Here is an 18,308-nt window from a genome sequence, read left to right as displayed (position 1 = left end):
GTAATAATTAGACCTGAAATAGAAAGGTGAAAAATGAATTTCAAAAGAATACATTTTGATGATATTTTATTTTATTTTATTGAACTATTTTTATTGATTGGTAAAGAAGTGATTAAGCACAGAAAATATATTTGAAAAATCAGGCAACTGCCTTCTGAAAATAGTAAAAGATGCACCAGGTTTGATCGAATCAAGCTACAGTTGTACATGAACTGTCAATACAAGTTTTAAGTTAGTTGCAAAAGTTAGGTACTTTTTCTTTTTTTTTTTTCAGTTAATTTAAATAAAGGACAACTATGATACAATATAAAACAGGTGTCACCATTTGAACTTGTGACCTTTGTTCCTAAAGTCCATCACATTAATTAATTAGTGTCACAATATCATGTTACATTGTATTTTGTTCCTAATATTTTGAGATAACAAAAATTTAAAAAAATTACAAATCATTATCATCAGTATATTAGTTAATGAGTTTTTATTATTATTTATTTTTTCAATAAAAAGAAATGTTCATAATGTTTTTTTATAGTTTTTATCATGAAGTAACTTCAAAGTCAAAATAAGTATAAACTAAAATCAGAGATCAGATGTTATTAAAATTCATTTTGTATTACAATAGTAAAACAAAAGAAATATGGAGCTGGTATGAGAAGTGTGTAAGAACCAGAACCGTTAACATATGAAGTGCCATGTTTGTACAACAAAAAATAACTGACTTAAATTTGTTATATACTGTTCAACAGCAAAATTGACTTTCTCATTTAGTGAGTAAATTTAAATTTTTTATCTTTTTACAGTTTTTTTTTTCTTTTTCATTATTTAAAATGTAGTATACTATCATTTAAACACTTTGGTAATTATTTCACAAAATAATGTTGAGCACAGCCAGTGTTAATATTCACAGAAACAGTAAAACAATTCCTTTACCTCATCACCCTGTATGTTTCATTCATGGCTTTTATTAAAGCAATGCCTTTTTAGCTGCCAAGCCAATTAAGGAGACAAGGATGAGGTAGGACTTGGTTTTGTAGCAAACCCTCTCCATTTAAACCCTTCACAGATTTATTAATCAAATATTATTCTGACAGTAGTCAAACTTAAAGATTGAGCCATGAAACTATCAAATATGATCAGTTTGATACTTTTGATATTGTTATTATCACTTTTAAGTGATGGATTGGTAGAATCCACTTAGTGCAGGACAAAATAGTTCTAAACAGCTTTTAGTTATATTCTGCATTCAAATCTCATCAAGGGATTGATAAAATAATACCAGACAAAGTACTATGGGTTGATACAATTGACTATACTCACTCCTCACCACAACATAAGGCTCAATGCCTATGTTAAAAATTCATAGTATCACTTTAACAAGAATAGTGAATGAGCAGAAATGGTTCAAATGCCAGTTTAAATGCCTTATATTAAATTCCAAGTTCAAATCTTGCCCTGTTGACTTTGCTTTTTTATTCTTCTGGGGTCAATAAAATAACCACCAGTTGTTGCTTAAGCCTAGTTTAGCTTTGATCAAGTTGACATATCAAAATGTATCAAGGACTACATTATCTATGGTGACCATCCCTTTTTGACCTTATGGCACAGAGGTCAAATCATAAATTATTGGCACAGTTTGCATGGAATGTTTAAAGAAAAATTGTTTCTTATCTTGGGTATGGCTTCCCAACTACATGGTTTCAGGTTCAGTCCCACTGCATGGCACCTTGGACAAATGTCTTCTGTTGTAGACCCAGGCCAACCAAAGCATTATGAATGAATTTTGAAGGCAGAAATTGAAACGTCATCATCATGCATGTGAATTTACATTTGTGCTCTATTAAAGCTGCTCACTGCAACTAATGTAATTTCTCCTGTGAACACATTATCTGCTCACTTACCACCTTCAAAGATGTGTAAAATAAGAGATCCTTTACATGTAAGGGTAGGCAGCAGGAAAAGCATCTGGTTGTAAAACAATGTTTCAACACATACATTTAACCCATGCTTGTATGGGGAAAAAAGAGCAAAATGGATATAAAAACAAATTTATGTAAAATTATAACACATTTTTCCAGATATTCAAGCATTAAGTATGATTTTTCTAAAGTCCTAAATGATATTTTTAAAAACTTGTGGTCCATTTAGAAACATCTTGCAGTGACCCAAATGAAAATCACAGCTTTACATCAATGTTTCCCAAACATTTTGCTGAATGCCCACCTAAAACATTAAACACCTACTTCCACACTCAACTTCTTTGCAATAAAGATAGTAACTGCAAAAAATGTATTGCTCACAGTCTCTTCATAGTAATTTAATGCTCCCCTAGGGAGTGGTGTGGTGTGGTTCCCTCCAGAGCCAGTACCTTACACAGTATAGCATCTCAAGGTGAATCTAATATTCTATGATGCCCCATAAACTGAAAATATGAAATGCATTCACTGAAAAGACATTGCATAAACGAGTTGTGCCTGGTATTACAAGAAAAGAAGGCATTGAAACAACATGATGACCTACAGAGATCATAATGATAATAATTTTTTAATTAGATAATATGTCTAGTTTTCCCAAAGAAACAGGCATTGCAAATGAAAAGGAAGCCATTGTAAACAAAAATCAGACCCAAACTAAGAGGTACATTTGTAGAGAACTTACTCTACCATCAAATAACTGCAACAATAATGATGCTTTGGCCTAGCATATTTGCAATTCTTTTTATGGACAAAGAGTATAGTCAGTTGAACTCCTCTCAGTATTATACTGGTATTGTATCAAACCTGGAGACAGATCAAAATTAAGTATTCAGGTTTTGAACTGAGTGTATCAGACCAGCAGCAAAGCAATTAGTTTAGTAAACAATCTTGGCCATCTCCACCACAATAAGGATGTTTTTACAATAGGAATTTATAGAGAAAAAGAAATTAATATTATGAAATTCATGACTTTCCCTAAAAAGTAAAAGCCAAACACTGAAGCAGTTCCAATTAGTAATTGAAACTGGGTGTTGAATTTCCTTCACTGAAAATTTGCTAATAAAGTTAATAATGTTACAAAAGGATTAATCATCAATATTCTGTGCCTTGGGAGGATTATTTGAGTCTTAATTGCCTAGTTGACTCATATGTAAATGGGTACAATTGGGAAATGCAATTTATTGCAACAAGGGTACTGAATTATTGATAAGTGTTAGATAGCAACACTCAGGGTTTTTTTTTTCTTGATTTTGTTGTTTTGTCACAGCAGTACACTGCTGAGTGAGATTAGAAAGGATTTGTCTGTGAAAGGAATCAGCTTAAAGCTTAGCTTACGTCTTTTCATAGAGAAAACTTCTTGTCTCAGTTAATAAGGTAAAAAAAATTCTTGCTTTCATTACAATTTTTGTGAGCAAATGTGCAATGATACATTTTCATCAGAAGAATAACAGCAAGTCAATGATCAGCTGTAAGCCAAAAGATCTGTATTGACATTTAACTTTTTTCTATAACAATCCATCTGTTCAAAATAGTAGGTAAACATTTGTCTTTTGCAAATTGCATTCCAAACATCAGCTTAATATGCCAATATTTTTAACTGAAAAACATTACAGTTATTTCACTAAATCTCACTTAATCCTTGATTATTTTGAAAAGTAAATGGAACACATATGCAGTTCATTTTACTTTTGTTAGAAACTTGGTCATAAAAGAGTTATACTTGTAGCATTATTTCTCTTAAAGAAACTTATTCTTCACATCAATACAAGTGTGTATATAAATGCATACGAAAGTTATATCGTTATTATTAAAGCTCATTTCTTTCTCTGTTTAAAAAATACCAAAATATGGCAATTTCTTTTGACTTAGCACAAAACTCATCTTTTGTAAAGAACATTCAATATGAGTACTTGAATCAGTTCTAGTATATCATAAATAAGAACTGTCAATGGTTTAGTTGATAGGGTTGCAGCAAGCTGGCAGAACTGTCAGAGCATCAAGGAAAATGCTTCATAGTATTTGTCCTAACTCTTTACACTCTGAGTTCAGATCTTGCTGAAGTCAACTTTGCCTTTCATCCTTTCAGGGTTAATAAATTATCAGTCAGTACTGAGTGTGATGGTACCAACTAATTCCCTTCTCTCAAAACTGCAGACCTTGTACTTAAATTAGAAATTCACTTCTTTTATCAATCTCCCACTTTTCCCAAATGATGACTGAAAGATTTGCATTCAATTTAAGTATCACTTGACCTCTAATATCAGAAAATAGGTCTTAGTGCCACCACGTGGCACCGTGGATGCTTCTAGCAGAGTCCACTACATAGCAAGCATTTAGGCCATCTCCAGTTTAAGGATACCTTGGCAGGCCTATAAAGTGTCACAGGCACTGCCTTTCCTCCCAACTAAAAGATACAAAAACATGGCATATAGAATTAAATGTACTGCACAAATACAATGCAAAACATCTGCCATGGAATCAAACTCAAGCTTGGTCCAAAGATATCATCTAAATGGGAATTCAACATATACAACACACACTATGACTACATGTATTTATAAGTACTTCATATATATGTGCTGTCCTATAAAAGACTTTAGTACTGTAAGAGACAGTACTAAAGAGTGAATCTTCATGTGAACCAGTGAGCGGTTTCCCATTGTCAAAGACAGATTAAACTACAACTATTAAGTGGACTGATCCATTGAAAGTAAAGTGTCTTTTCTTTGCCAGAAATAAACTGCCAACCCACTTTGTTGACAAGCCATTGACTAGACCAGTAATATCATTATGTTTTTGTCTACTTTTCCATGCTTGCATGGGTCAGATGAAACTACATTGAGGCAGTATATCTATCTATACTTCAATATTGTGAAAAATAGAAACATGAACCTCAGTGTAGCCAAGTTTGGAATCCTCAGCTTTAAATAAAAATCATCATATGTCCATTTTCCATTACTGCATATGTGTGCATGTGTGTGTGTGTGTGTGTGTGTCTTTCTCATCATGTGCATATGCAAATGTATGTAGTATTTTTTTTTATTTAATTTATTTACATCATGGCATTAAATTAATAAGAGAAAGAAAAAAATTTCAAATAACAGATTCCAAAACATTGTAATAGATTTCTAAAAAGCTATGAGCTCAACCCACTGACTTCATGTCTCAGCTGTAGATATTTTTGCAAGCTGAGGTTAGAAAAAAATTACACAAAATAAATGTACAGCCTAAGAAATTCCACTTCTTATTCATCATTTCCATCTTCTTCTTTATCTTTCAGAGCTGAAGCAAGTCGGTAGCATTTGCCACTAGGCAGTAGTGCCCAGCCCAACTGCAGTAAAGTGATGGCTCTAGGGCCTGAACTTCCACTTGTTAAACATCACTGCTGTAAAATGAAATATCCCACATTAAACAATATCAATACAAGTTTTGCTCATTCCTGAAGCAAAATCAAATTTAATATAAATGCTTTGTTCTTTTTTCTGATTTAACAGTAATCATTTTTACTACTGACTGTATTTCAATTTTGAGCAAATGTTAAAAGATGAACACACAAACATCAACACATGACGAAACTAAAGCACGCGTGCGAGCACACACACAGAGCCAAGCACAAAATGTTCACTAACATTATTCCCATGATTTAAAATAGCTGATTTCCGGCAGAATGTCAATTTATGGTATGAAAGGCCAAGAGAGGGAGGAGAGATGCAGTGGAACAACTGACTCCAAAAAACAGGTCGAAGAAGCTAGTAATTTGAGTGGAAAAAAAACATGTGTAAATATAAACATCACATTGCAACTATAGAAGACCAAGGTCGATTGGCTTACTTAAGTTGTGTCACATGCTTTTACAGAAAAAAAAAAATAAAGAATTAAGAAAAATGAGAACTTCAGTTACTGTTGAAGTGTCAGAAGCCTTTCCTTTTCATATGGGTCATGAGCCACAGGTTCAAATTCTGAATCATACTGAATTGCATATACCAGGAACTCTCTCTCTCTCTCTCTCTCTCATCTGTTGTTTATGAGTTGCTGCAGTCAGTTCTAATTGATCAAGTAATAAATAAGGCCATGGTCAATCAAAATCTAGGTGGTGACAAACAAAACTGAAAACTTCTCACAAAGTTGGAACCTAGTAGAATCTTATTGACTTTCTAGTGAAACTTAATTAGCTTTATCAATCCCATCTTATTCTTCTGTGTGCCCGAGCTAGAGTTTAAAATTGGTTCTAATCTACTTTTGGAATAATCTAAAATTCTTTTCAGTAGCAGCAGTAAGAAACAACTATCATAGGCTTGTCAGTCAGTGGCAGAATCATCATCATCTCTCTTTCGCATACATACACAACTGTACATGCTTTAAAGTGAAGGCTGTTAGGAATGATGCAATATATCTACATCTCCACCCTGATCCCAGGAAACCCATACAAACATTAAAAAGAAATATATATATATATATATATATATATATATATATATATATAAACAATAAAATTATAATGATAAAAACAACTACCAATGATCATATGCATGCATTATATATGCATAGATAACAGAGTCTCATGCATGTATAATACAACAAACAGTTTACAACATAGTGTAGTGAACTGTACTTCCCCTTAGCACTGATTTTCATCTGGGCACTAAAAGTTAAATGTCTGTTAGATACAGAGTAACCATATCCCTTTTTGCCCAAAGAATGGCATTATTAACCTGACTAGCTACAATACTCTCTCTCTCTCTCACACACACACACACACACACACACAATCATCATTTTAATATCCACTTTTCTATGCTTGCATGGGGGTCAGACAGAATGTGATAAGGCAGGTTTTCTACAGCCAGATGTCCTTCCTATTGCCAACCACCACCTGCTTCCAATGAAGGTCATATTTACCCAAATTTGGACATATATTCATGGAAGTCTGCAAAGGAATGAATCAGCTTGTATGAGAGCAACACTTGCTTACAACTATATCAAAATGTTAAGATGAAAAGGCACACACATATAGGCTGCTTTCAATTTTCATCTACCAAATCTGTTCATAAAGCTTTGGTCAGCTCAGGGTTACTGTAGAAGACATATACCCAAGGTCTCGCATAGGAAGACTAAACATGAAATTTACATGGTTGGAAAGACAAACACACAGCAATAGCTGTGCCCACATACACACCTAATTCAGATGTCACATGGTTACATTATCTAAGCATATTTATCTATACCAATGCAACACTAACAGCACACATGACACGCATGTATTTTAGTACACACATATGAATGAAGGACATTAACAAACATGACTAAAGAATCAGATTATAAAACCAAAGGCAAATCTTTGATCAGTGAACAATATTACAAGTAATTAGAACGTGGATGCATTTCAATTAGAGACCATTAAAGATAAACTTTATCAGAAGCAAGATACTTCTCATAGATAAGGGATTTATTATCTGAATGAATGAATAATTACACTATATTGAAAGTATGGCTTGGTTTAAAGGTTGTAGAACTGAGATGAATGAACAATTTTTTTTTCAATTAGTACTTAACAATTACTAGATAGATTAGATATATGTAAACTATGAATGTAACTAATTAACAGAACAATAGAGCTACTACTTGCAATGGTGGAGTGCTTTGAAGTGACTAAATGGAGAGAATTGATTTAGTTGTAAACGAAACTGATGTAGACCAAGGAAAACTCAGGTATGACAGTTCAATCAGATCTTACAAAACTGAATTTGGCTGACCAGATGATAAAGAAAGCGGTAGCAATGCTGTTTTAGACATGTCTTTTGGGGTAACTAATATCCTCAAACACATGCCAAAACTGAAAATTTGACATTAAATTGATAATTGTGAAGACAATAAATGCAATTTTTAATTGTTGCTAATAGAAGAAACAAATTAAAAGCAACTGAGCTCAACTGACAATGGTATTATAATTTATGCATTATACATGCATCCTCAACTGAAGATATGGTTTTTACAACTGAATAATTCTTTTCAACACCGATTGATAATTTTACTGTACAACAAAATTAAAAGATCTTGAGCTTGTAAACAGTGATTAGTTAAGCAGTCATCACCATTGACTTAAATATAAATGAAACTTATTTTTTATAAACACTACTCATTTTCCAATAAAATGAGAGATGTGCATCCTTATTCACACCTGCCACCTGATACCAACAAAAGGGAAAACTAAAGTGGAATGGCACCGAGGCAAAATTTAATGATGGGAAAAAGTGGGGGAGTAACTAAATCACATAGATTATTGGCAACAGTGATAGAAGCAGGCCAGAGATGTGGCAGGATGTTGCAATTAACAGATATCTAACCTCAAAAGAACAGAGGTGACATTAAAAAAAAAAACAGAATGGGGATTGGATAAAATGGGAACTAGGAAGTAGATTCATCCCACAAATGCATGCTTAAAGCCCTATACACAAGCCGGATGTCCCATTGATATTGACACTGAATACATCACTAAACCAAGTTAAAAGTAGGATGCTTTTACCCTACATTTTCTGTCATTAATTCACATATCTGTCATGCCCTTTTGTGCCATCATAGACTTTTATATTAGCATCAGTTTTAATATTTATTTTCTTTATATTGACATGAACTGCAAAATTACAGTATATTTCCACTCTTCTCAAGCCCACAGTATTTCATCAGTAAAACATTTATATCTCATTACTTCTCATGCTGTATTGGTCATTCTCAGCTATAACTACCTTCTACAATCTTCATAGTATCTCATTCAAGGATTTGTAATTGGGAGTTGACATCTTATTAGGGTTGATAATACAGGCTATAAGTATTGGGCCTAAGTAGTAGAAATTAAGCTAGTTTTCATTTATTCGCATGAAAGATATACATCTATAATCACGGAGTAAAGCTCTTTTTTGTGATTTTTGATTTTTAGTGAGTTCCTTAATAAACCAAGTAAAGAACAAAGGAAAATGAATTTTTTTAAAAATTATTATCCAAGTAGCTTTCATTGAGTAAATATCAATGAAAAGATGCTGTTTGGTTTAAGAGTGAGCAATGCAAGTGTAATATTAAATTTCAAAAATTATCAACACAATATTGAATTAAAACATGATGATTTCAAACTGAAAACAACTTAATAAATAAAATATGATAATGTTTGATAGAAGATACAAAGGAAAACCTAAAGAAAATATTTCTTACAAAAGTACAAAAATCTCAAATCAAGAATATTTTCAACAATTATCATTGCAAAAGCTTTGATTTCAAATATGGATTCAAATCATATATATTATTCAAACTAAAATGTTAATATTTCTATAGCTTACAATGATTATGACAGCTTTGGCTTTAATCCAATTTCTGTAGCATTAGCCAGATGAAAGATAACTTTTTCCTTTGGTCAATAAGTAACTTTTCTGAAAAAAAATATTAGCTATTTTCCAGCAAGACTTAGGTGGGTATGGTACAAGGTTTCCAAATTTAGAGAAGCATCAGGATAAAAACAAAAGCAGAAAGAGGGGACAAATATAATGTACTGGTAAGGGAATCTTGATAGTGTTTTGGCCCTTGTGGAGAGTATGGTTTCGGATGCTTGTTCAGGAGGAACACCATTAAGCTGGATAATGCAAACCAAACAGACAGTACTATAATGTAACTCATGCCTGTGTTTTGTGCTTTAAAAAGGGTCAAAAACTCATAAGTTAAATGGAGTTTGTGGAAGATTTTTTTTTTGTGGGGAGAGGAGATTCACTGGCCTATATGATGCAGTTCAGACAATGCTACTTTAAATCTGTAAAAATATGTACATAACAGAAAATAATACACAATAATGATTTTCATAAAATATAACCCAAACAACATCTACTTTCTGCTATTCTCTATACCAACCAATTACCTAGCTGATTTATCAATATATATGATTTTGCCTTTCTATTCTCTTCATAATTTCTTCACATGGTTTTGCATACTGACATGGACTGGAATACTCATGTAAATTTTAGAATAAACAATTTGCAACTGAAAGATTCCAAACAATAACATGAACATAAAGTCAACATAGTTTCTTGTAAGGCTAAAACTGTCACTGTGGAGAAGTAATGGCCATTTTCAACAAGATTAGCGGAACCAAAGTGAAAGCATATGCCTATCCAAGACACACAACTAATTTCATTGAAATAAGAACAAAAGAACTTGCATTTTAAAATGGATGGTAAACTGGGGAATTTATTTTTATAGATTCAGAATAATGTACTTTGATCTCAAGACAGCATTCAGGTATCATGACCAAATTTGAATTTGCATGATCTTCCAAACAGAATTAAACATTTCTCTTTTGTATATTATTCTATATAGAAAAATATTATTTCCACACACATACAAGATACTTGGGTATTTTTATGAAAAAGAATTTAATGAACAAGGCCAAAAAGAAAGCCTAACATATCTGTTTAGTAAATGGGATCAAAGTATAATGTTAATAATCAGACCAAAGCAGAAAATGTAAAGATTATAAATGAATATAATTTCATACAGATTTTCTATTCTTGTAATTATTTTTACTGTTTTAAGGAAAGGAATTTATAAATTATACAGCAGACTCAACCACAGGATATATTATTGCAAGAAGATTATATTTTATGTTCTCAGAATCTTGATAAGAACTTATCAAAATCATTGATCAACATATGTGTTTTTGTATATTAACATAGGTTGTACTAAGTTTATGGCACAGAGTGTGACCACTCCTCTCAATCCTGTGTCATCTTGTTCTCAACGCTTAGTATTTTGAGGTGGGACCTCATCACTTCATTGCATGTTTTCATATGCCAAGCTCCACTTATCACTCATTCATAAAAAAAAAAATCAACTCCTACCTCATACAAGTTAATTCATAATGATAGAGGTTTATGTCTAATTTCTGTAGAACTCCAGCACATAACATCAAATGTCTATCAAATGTTTATAGAACTGACTTTTACCAATGTAGGACTCCAGACTCCTCAAATTCTAAGTCTTACAAAAAGTTTTCTCCAAACAGGATGAAGGGATTAATGATTTAGAGGGATTTCAACAGTAAAATAGTAATCAGTAAACTAGTATCGAAGAAGCTCTCTATTAATTACCAATAAGATAGTTTTAAAATGAATTTCAAACCTATTCATGTCAAATTATAGACGCAACAATCTTATAATACGGATTTCTCTTTAAAATAATAGGCATTTCTTGATTTTAAAGTTAGACAAAGCAGTGGCAATAAGTTTTCAGCAAACTAAATGCTAAACTTGATTTCAATTTCCAATTAAAGCAACTTCTGTCACCAATATCTATCTCAGACTTGCTGATTATGTTGATAAAAAATTATGAAGTAAATGAAATAAACATTCTTCGAGGAAGGAAATGTACTTAGGAAAATAGAAAATAAAACTGAAGAACTTGAAAGAGGTCCTCGACAACCTGAAACAAATAACATACATACACAAACATTCATTTATGAAAATAGAAATATGTTGAACCCACAAGATTTCAATGTAACTGACTTCATGAGATAACTGTAACATATGTCCAAGGAAATAATGACATGAAACTAAAACCCAATCATTAGATATATATATATATATAATAGTGTCAGCATTCTCTGTTACAACTCAGTGTTTCAAGAATGCCTGTTGTTGATCACAGTGAGAGACATTTACTAGCAGTAGCAGACAGTAATTGCAGCACTTTAATAATTACATTAGATTTCTGTATTGAGTATTTTCACTCTTGTTTTCAAACATGGACATACATTTTATAGATATATTTTGCATGATTATACGTATGCATGTATGAATGGCATGCAGTCCTCCAACACATCTAGATGAAGATCATTCCTGTCTGGTCCATGAAAGCATAGAAAGTAACTATATAACAATGATGATGACATATTTAAATGATTACACTAAAGCCATTTCAACCAAAGGTCTTGTCAAATGTGATTATATTAAGTATGAGCAATATATAAATAAAATCTTAACAGCTTCTTTATGTATTATTGAGTACTACTTTGAAAGGTATCAATCTTGTTTTACTCCCATTAACACACACACACATTTAAACTTGGTCTTCCCCTAACATAGATACTGGAAGAATTAAAAGAAACAATCAAAGTAGGATTTGCTTCTGATACAATTACTTTCTACTTTCATAAAACTCCAAGAGTTTTATGAAAACCTTTAACACATAAATCATTTAGTAAAAATATTAAATGTAGACAACTAATTGGTCAGTTTTGCAGATTTCCTTGAATAACAGACTCCTGTTTTGAAGTATATTTCTATTGTGATGTGTTCCACGATTGTTACGGATTAAATGTAATAAATATGACGATCTTACGTAGTAAGTAGTATTTCCAACGGGACCAAGTTCCCCAACCATTGAATGCTGCAGTTTGAGAATGTGTGGTCTTAAGCGTGACCAAAAGTTGGGTTGCTTGGATGAGGGTGAGTGTTGTTGTAATCACTGAAATATCCAGTGACTCTCGGATACAATACTGTCAATGTGTGCATGTATTACATCTATAGATGTATGTTGAAGTAATAGGCGCTAAATAGTTGTTTGATGTAGACAATTAATTGAAGATGGTTAAATATATATTCTAATATTCAATTGATTAATCAAATCAATTATTTAACCACTAATAATTCGATAAACGGGGGCAGTTACTCTTTCTCTGATAAATTGCTCTTACCAGGCTTTGTCTTAAAATACAGAAACATGTATTTTCTGAAGATATGGAATAAATATTGCACCCAATAATTCTACAGAATACCAACTAAAACTGTTTGAAAAAGAAAAAAATAACAAATGACATTCTGAGGATGAAGAAATCAACGTTTGATTAATACTGTCTTTCAGAAATAATAAACTTCAATTATTTGTTTGGTATCCAGAAGCAAAATTCCAAGCAGTTCTTAGCAATCCTAACACAAACATATGACAATAAAGTGTTCTATCAAAACCCAAATTAATTACCTTTTTTTTTTATTCTTTTAGCTACATTAATGAAGTAAGATTATATATGAGAGAGAGATTTGAAATATAAGTGATATGAAATTTATGGACATAACTTCGTTTCTTCATAACTTTCTGAAAAATGTAAGTTTTCTTTTTATGAAATTTTCTACAATGACGTTTCAGATTATGTAAATTGTCAGAATTTGAAGTGAAAAATATTTGAGTAGTTCGAATAATTTACATACCTAAACTGTTCCCTCGTACGTTTTGATTAAGTGTGTGAATTATTCAACATTCACCTCCAACCCCATAATTTTTTTTTTTCTCCACTTCAAATTCTGACTCTCATAATTTACACAATCTGAAATGTATTTGTTGAAAATCTTATTAAAAAATACACATTTTTTCAGGATATGAAGAAGCACACAGTCAGCTGGGGACACTTCTGTAGTTACGCCAATTTATTCTACAATACTAAAAAGATATTCTAGTGCGAATAAATTAAGCGAAATGGTTCACTTGCAACAACAGCTTCATATTTGAGTAAAATGGGAAAAAAAACTCGTTTTTACCCCGCAAAACTCGACTTCAATTGAAAAAAAAGGAAGGAATTTATTGATATATATCCAAGAATGTGGGAATATGTAACAAAAGGGAACCTAAAACCTAACTTCGCCAAAAAATATTAACAAATTGCAGGTGTCAGAGAAAATTTTAAAAACTGATGAAATGGTTCCCAATCCCATGTGAAACAATTCACTTCACCTACTGCACAAAGTCCTTGCAAAAGGCATGAATGTCATAAAATCTCATTACCACTATTTATGCACATGCTTTTTACGCACAACGACATTTAGTATTTCACATTCAATTTAAGAAACATGTACTGTGCCGAATGGCTGTAGCGATAAAGCAATTGGTGAGCCGAATTTACAAGCCTGTTGTTGTTTCACTTCATACATATAGTGTAATGCCCTTGAGAAAAATTCTATTACAAAATTTCATTTACTCTCCCTTGAGAAAAATCCTAACGCAAAATTTCATTTACCCTCCCTACAAACTGAAAAGACTCGACAAATATAATAAACATGTACTTGTGTCATCAAAGGAGCATTGCTAATGTGTCTTTATATCATAAACTCTTAAAGAAATTATTGTATTATTTTCGTCATAATCAATGTTCTCAATAACAAAAGGGAGTAAAAAAAGAAATATGCATAAAATATTTTATTTTATTATAAAATCTGAGTGATGGGGAATGTTTCAATCCCTTCCAGAAATAGTCGCCATAGTATTGATAGTGGCATCGTTGTGAGAAATCGATAAGTTTAAGAATTTGAAATAAAAGGGTGGGAGAGTTAAGCTAAATGAATAATTGAAAGAGAATCTTTTCAGATTATAAAATCGACGGTTGTTTAAGGTAATGACATTACAGTTAGAAAAAAAAGGAATTCTTTAGGTGCCAATAATCTACAAAAACAACAGCAAATAGGAGAGTATGACAACAAAGGACAAGGAAAAAAATAAAGGCAATATATATATATATATATATATATATATATAATATATATATATATAATATATATAATATAAATAAACTTACCCTCCTTGCGCATCAACAAACTCCTCGTCTCCGCTACTCCCCAGCGGGGAATAATTCCTCTTCACAGCATTAACTTCTTTCAAACTATCGACTTGGTATTTCAATTCATCGATTTTGATGAGCAAGTTTTCCAAAACTCCAAAAACATGCCTATCATTTGTGTATTTCATGAACAGGATAGATCCTCCGGCACCGAGGATGAATCCTACTCCAAGAGCAAGGAAAGTAGCAGAGGAGGCTTTGAACAGCATCATCTCCGCTGCGACCAGCAATGGTAAAAGGTGGTAAGGGCACCAGTGGCACGATGTCTACTGCTGTCAAATGGAGTAGCCATGATCAACAGTCCTAAGGCACTCTTCATATAACGCATTGTTTCAACAAATCACGCCCCTCCACTCATCCACAACATTATTACTGCTGCTGATATTACAATTACTACACTCTCTATCGTTGTCACATTAATCACAAAACTGACAATAGCAAACCTTTATCTTACTGTCATTTAATAAACCTGATATATATTTCGAAGGCAGTTTAATTTCCATCGTACTCCATGTTTATTTGCGGACGAAAATTTTATCTCTTCTGTTAAAAGATCGTCGAAGAAGCCTCTTTTTAGCAAAGAGTTCCTTGACGTCGAGGAAGATAATTTTTTTCTATTTGTATGGTAAACCATACGCATTATACCTTATATTTATTTAATGGAAGTAAACAGTTATAAGTTATTCCCTGTATATTGTATGGACAATGATAGCTATAAATGAGCATTACTATGTGTATTTAAAGTTTGCAGATGTTAACAAAATAGATTTTATTTATCGCCTTAACTATGCTTATTTTATGAAAATGACAGCCAGCAGACAAATTACTCAGGGACGTCATATGCATCAAAAATAGAGAGTTAAGTTGATGCTAACGTACTTAATGTAGTGAAGAATTTATTATTATTATTCTAGTATTACGCTCGTACTGAGGAGAAAATTCTTTCTTTATTTTTTTTTTTAATTATTATTTCAAGCCCTCCAAAAAAGTCAAGTGAGATAACTTCGAAATTTAAATGAATTAAAAGGGGACATGCAATAGAAAGTGAGCCTGATCTTTGGCAAGCATGATGACAATTTCGATCGAGTTTCGGTATTATTTGACCCCCTCAGCAAGTTATAGTTTTCACCAGTACTTGCCAACAACTTAAAAGTATGGGTCCAGAAACACCAGCATGAAAAATAAACAACCAGATCAATGCTGGTATACTTAATGTAGTAACACAAAAAAAAATTGTAATCAATTACCTACAAATCTATAATGAGAAGAAAAAGTAACCATAATCTTTGTTATTAATTCTGGTCTAGTAAGTACTATATAAGACTGTTTTTCTACACAAACATATGCAAAGTCATTAACATATTTACCAAAGATCAGACTCACACCCTACTTTATATTTTGAACTTGTCTGTGTTTGTTTTGTTTTTCATTTTATAGTTTTTAACCAGGATAAATCATTAAGATAAATTATCTTTCTCTCTTTCCAACTACTACTACTACTGATACATTTTAATTAATTAAAATATATTTTGGTTCACAAAATTAAGTTATATAAACACTGGCTTAACTTTTATGAAGCCAATGACGTCCCTGAGTTATTGTTCTCCCTCAACACCATTATCCTTTCAAGTTGTGTCTCCTATCCATGTTTATTCATTCAAACTCTTTCAGGGTTGGCAATTTGGCATATTTTATGCAAGATCTAGCCTTTTTTTTTTTTTTTTTTCAGCATTTAACTGAAAATTTTTTAATCTAGCATTTAGCAGGGAAAATAGCACGTTTAAAATTTTATTTAGCATTTTTTTAGCATTTTTCTCTTATGACATTTCCACAATAGTTACCTTTTTTTCCTTCTATTTCCTCCTTTTCTACTTTCGTTGAAGTATCTTACAGCCAAATTGGGTACTATCGGCTATTGTTGAATTATTCTTTCACTTGAAACTTCAAATGAAAGTTTATCAAAAGGAAGTTTATCAAATTATGAACTTTTCGAGCCCACCCACCCTACCGACTTGGATACAGAGTGGTGCTGATGGGGGAGGGGAAGTAGATAACTCATGTCAGCACTTGAACTCACAACACAATAATGTAAATATGTTGCAAAGAATGAAAGCATGGAAATTCGTTCTAACAATGCTTTATTCTGTAGTGATGTACATAATGTGCAAATATTGTGAAAAATGTTCTAGCTCCATATTTTGATGGAGATTTGATTTCTGATATAGGAGATATAAATTTAGCCTGTTATTAGATGAATGCAATGATATAGCGATAAACAAGTTGTTAGGAATTATTATTATCATATATTATAGTGACACTCACAAAAAAGTGGTACATACATATCTCAGTATGGTATCTTTAGAAACATGTGATGCAGATGGCATTGTAGATGCCTTAAAAATTGAATTAGTGAAAAAGAAATTAGATATAAAAATTTTACTGGCTATAGGAACCGACAATGCTAGAGTAATGAGTCAACAATGGTGTTTTCCAGAAATTAAAGAAATTCCATCATTACTTCTATTTGGATGTGTATGCTTACCCATAAATTTAGAATTTTTAGTATCTGAAACCTATAAATGGTCCTCTCATTCTTCAACAAGATAAAGTGCCTACAAACAACTTTACCTTGCTATCAATGATAAAGAGCCTTTGAAGATCCTGAATTCTTGTACAACTAGGTGGCTGTCAATAGAACCAGCAGTACATAAAATTTTAAGCCAATGGTTTGAATTGCAAACTCACTTCCAAACTACAACTACAAAAGAAAAATGCTTTACAGTACAAATGTTACATGAGATGTCTCATGATTCTAGGAAAGAACTTTACCTTTTATTTTTGCATCCAATTTTAAAACATGTTCAAGAAGTGAATAAACTGTTTGAATCAAACACTGTCAACAAAACAAAATTACTTGAAGGTCTTTTAAATTCAATCAAACCTGTTGCTAATATGATAGTGTTGCCAACATGTAGAATTGATGCTCTTGATCCTCATGCTTCTATTGAAAAATTTCTGAATCCTAAACCAAATTTAGGCTACAGGTTAGAGAGAAAGATAGCAGAAATGATTATCAAGAGAACTATAACAGCCACCAAAGAAAATAATATTTGCAAAAGAGCACAACAATTTTTACTCTGCCTTTGTAAAGAGCTCGAACACTGTTTACCAGGAAATATCAATATACTGAGGAATATCAAATGTTTTTCAGTAGAGAATATTTTGCAGCATTTCAAAGAGCCAATTTTACCTGTCTTAGAAGCAATGCATTTAAATGAAAAAATAATTGCTTCAATTGAAATTCAGTTTAATAGCATTCATTTAGTTAAATGGACAAATACATCTAATACTGAGGCATTCTGACTGGAAGTCTTGGAATATAAAGATGCTACTGGAGGAAATCCTTTTAGAGATGTTGCAAATTTTGCCATTAATCTATTCACATTGCCAAACTCAAATGCAGAAGTTGAACAGTTGTTCTATAGTATGGATGTAATCAAATCAAAATTGAAAATGCATCTTCCTATGCTTAGATCAATACTGTCTATAAAATATGGCCTGAAAAGATATGGCAAATATTGCAAAAACTTCGCTATTCCAAAACGCATAATTAACAAGATTGGGACCTTGAATGTATACAGAAGTCAAGACCTAGGCACTACAGCTGAAAGTGAGCAAATCAGTGAAATTCAAGA

At 32.0% G+C, this 18,308-nt stretch overlaps 1 protein-coding gene across 2 annotated transcripts in view; it reads right to left on the bottom strand.

Annotated features, from left to right (window-relative positions):
* LOC115217572 (regulator of microtubule dynamics protein 1) overlaps positions 1-15,162 on the bottom strand; it is a 73,696-nt gene extending 58,534 nt beyond the window's left edge. Inside the window, exon 1 of one of the 2 annotated variants that reach the window (XM_029787312.2) lies at positions 14,572-15,162. In XM_029787312.2, the coding sequence (XP_029643172.1) occupies positions 14,572-14,825 (254 nt within the window). In that variant the 5' untranslated portion in view covers positions 14,826-15,162. The remainder of the gene's footprint in view (positions 1-14,571) is intronic. The other variant, XM_029787313.2, reaches the window with a different exon arrangement.
* Positions 15,163-18,308: the final 3,146 nt, after the last annotated feature.

This window comes from Octopus sinensis, linkage group LG11, assembly GCF_006345805.1.
Source record: "Octopus sinensis linkage group LG11, ASM634580v1, whole genome shotgun sequence".
In the NCBI taxonomy this organism is placed as follows: Eukaryota; Metazoa; Mollusca; class Cephalopoda; order Octopoda; family Octopodidae; genus Octopus; species Octopus sinensis.
This window is presented reverse-complemented; position numbering and strand designations above follow the sequence as displayed.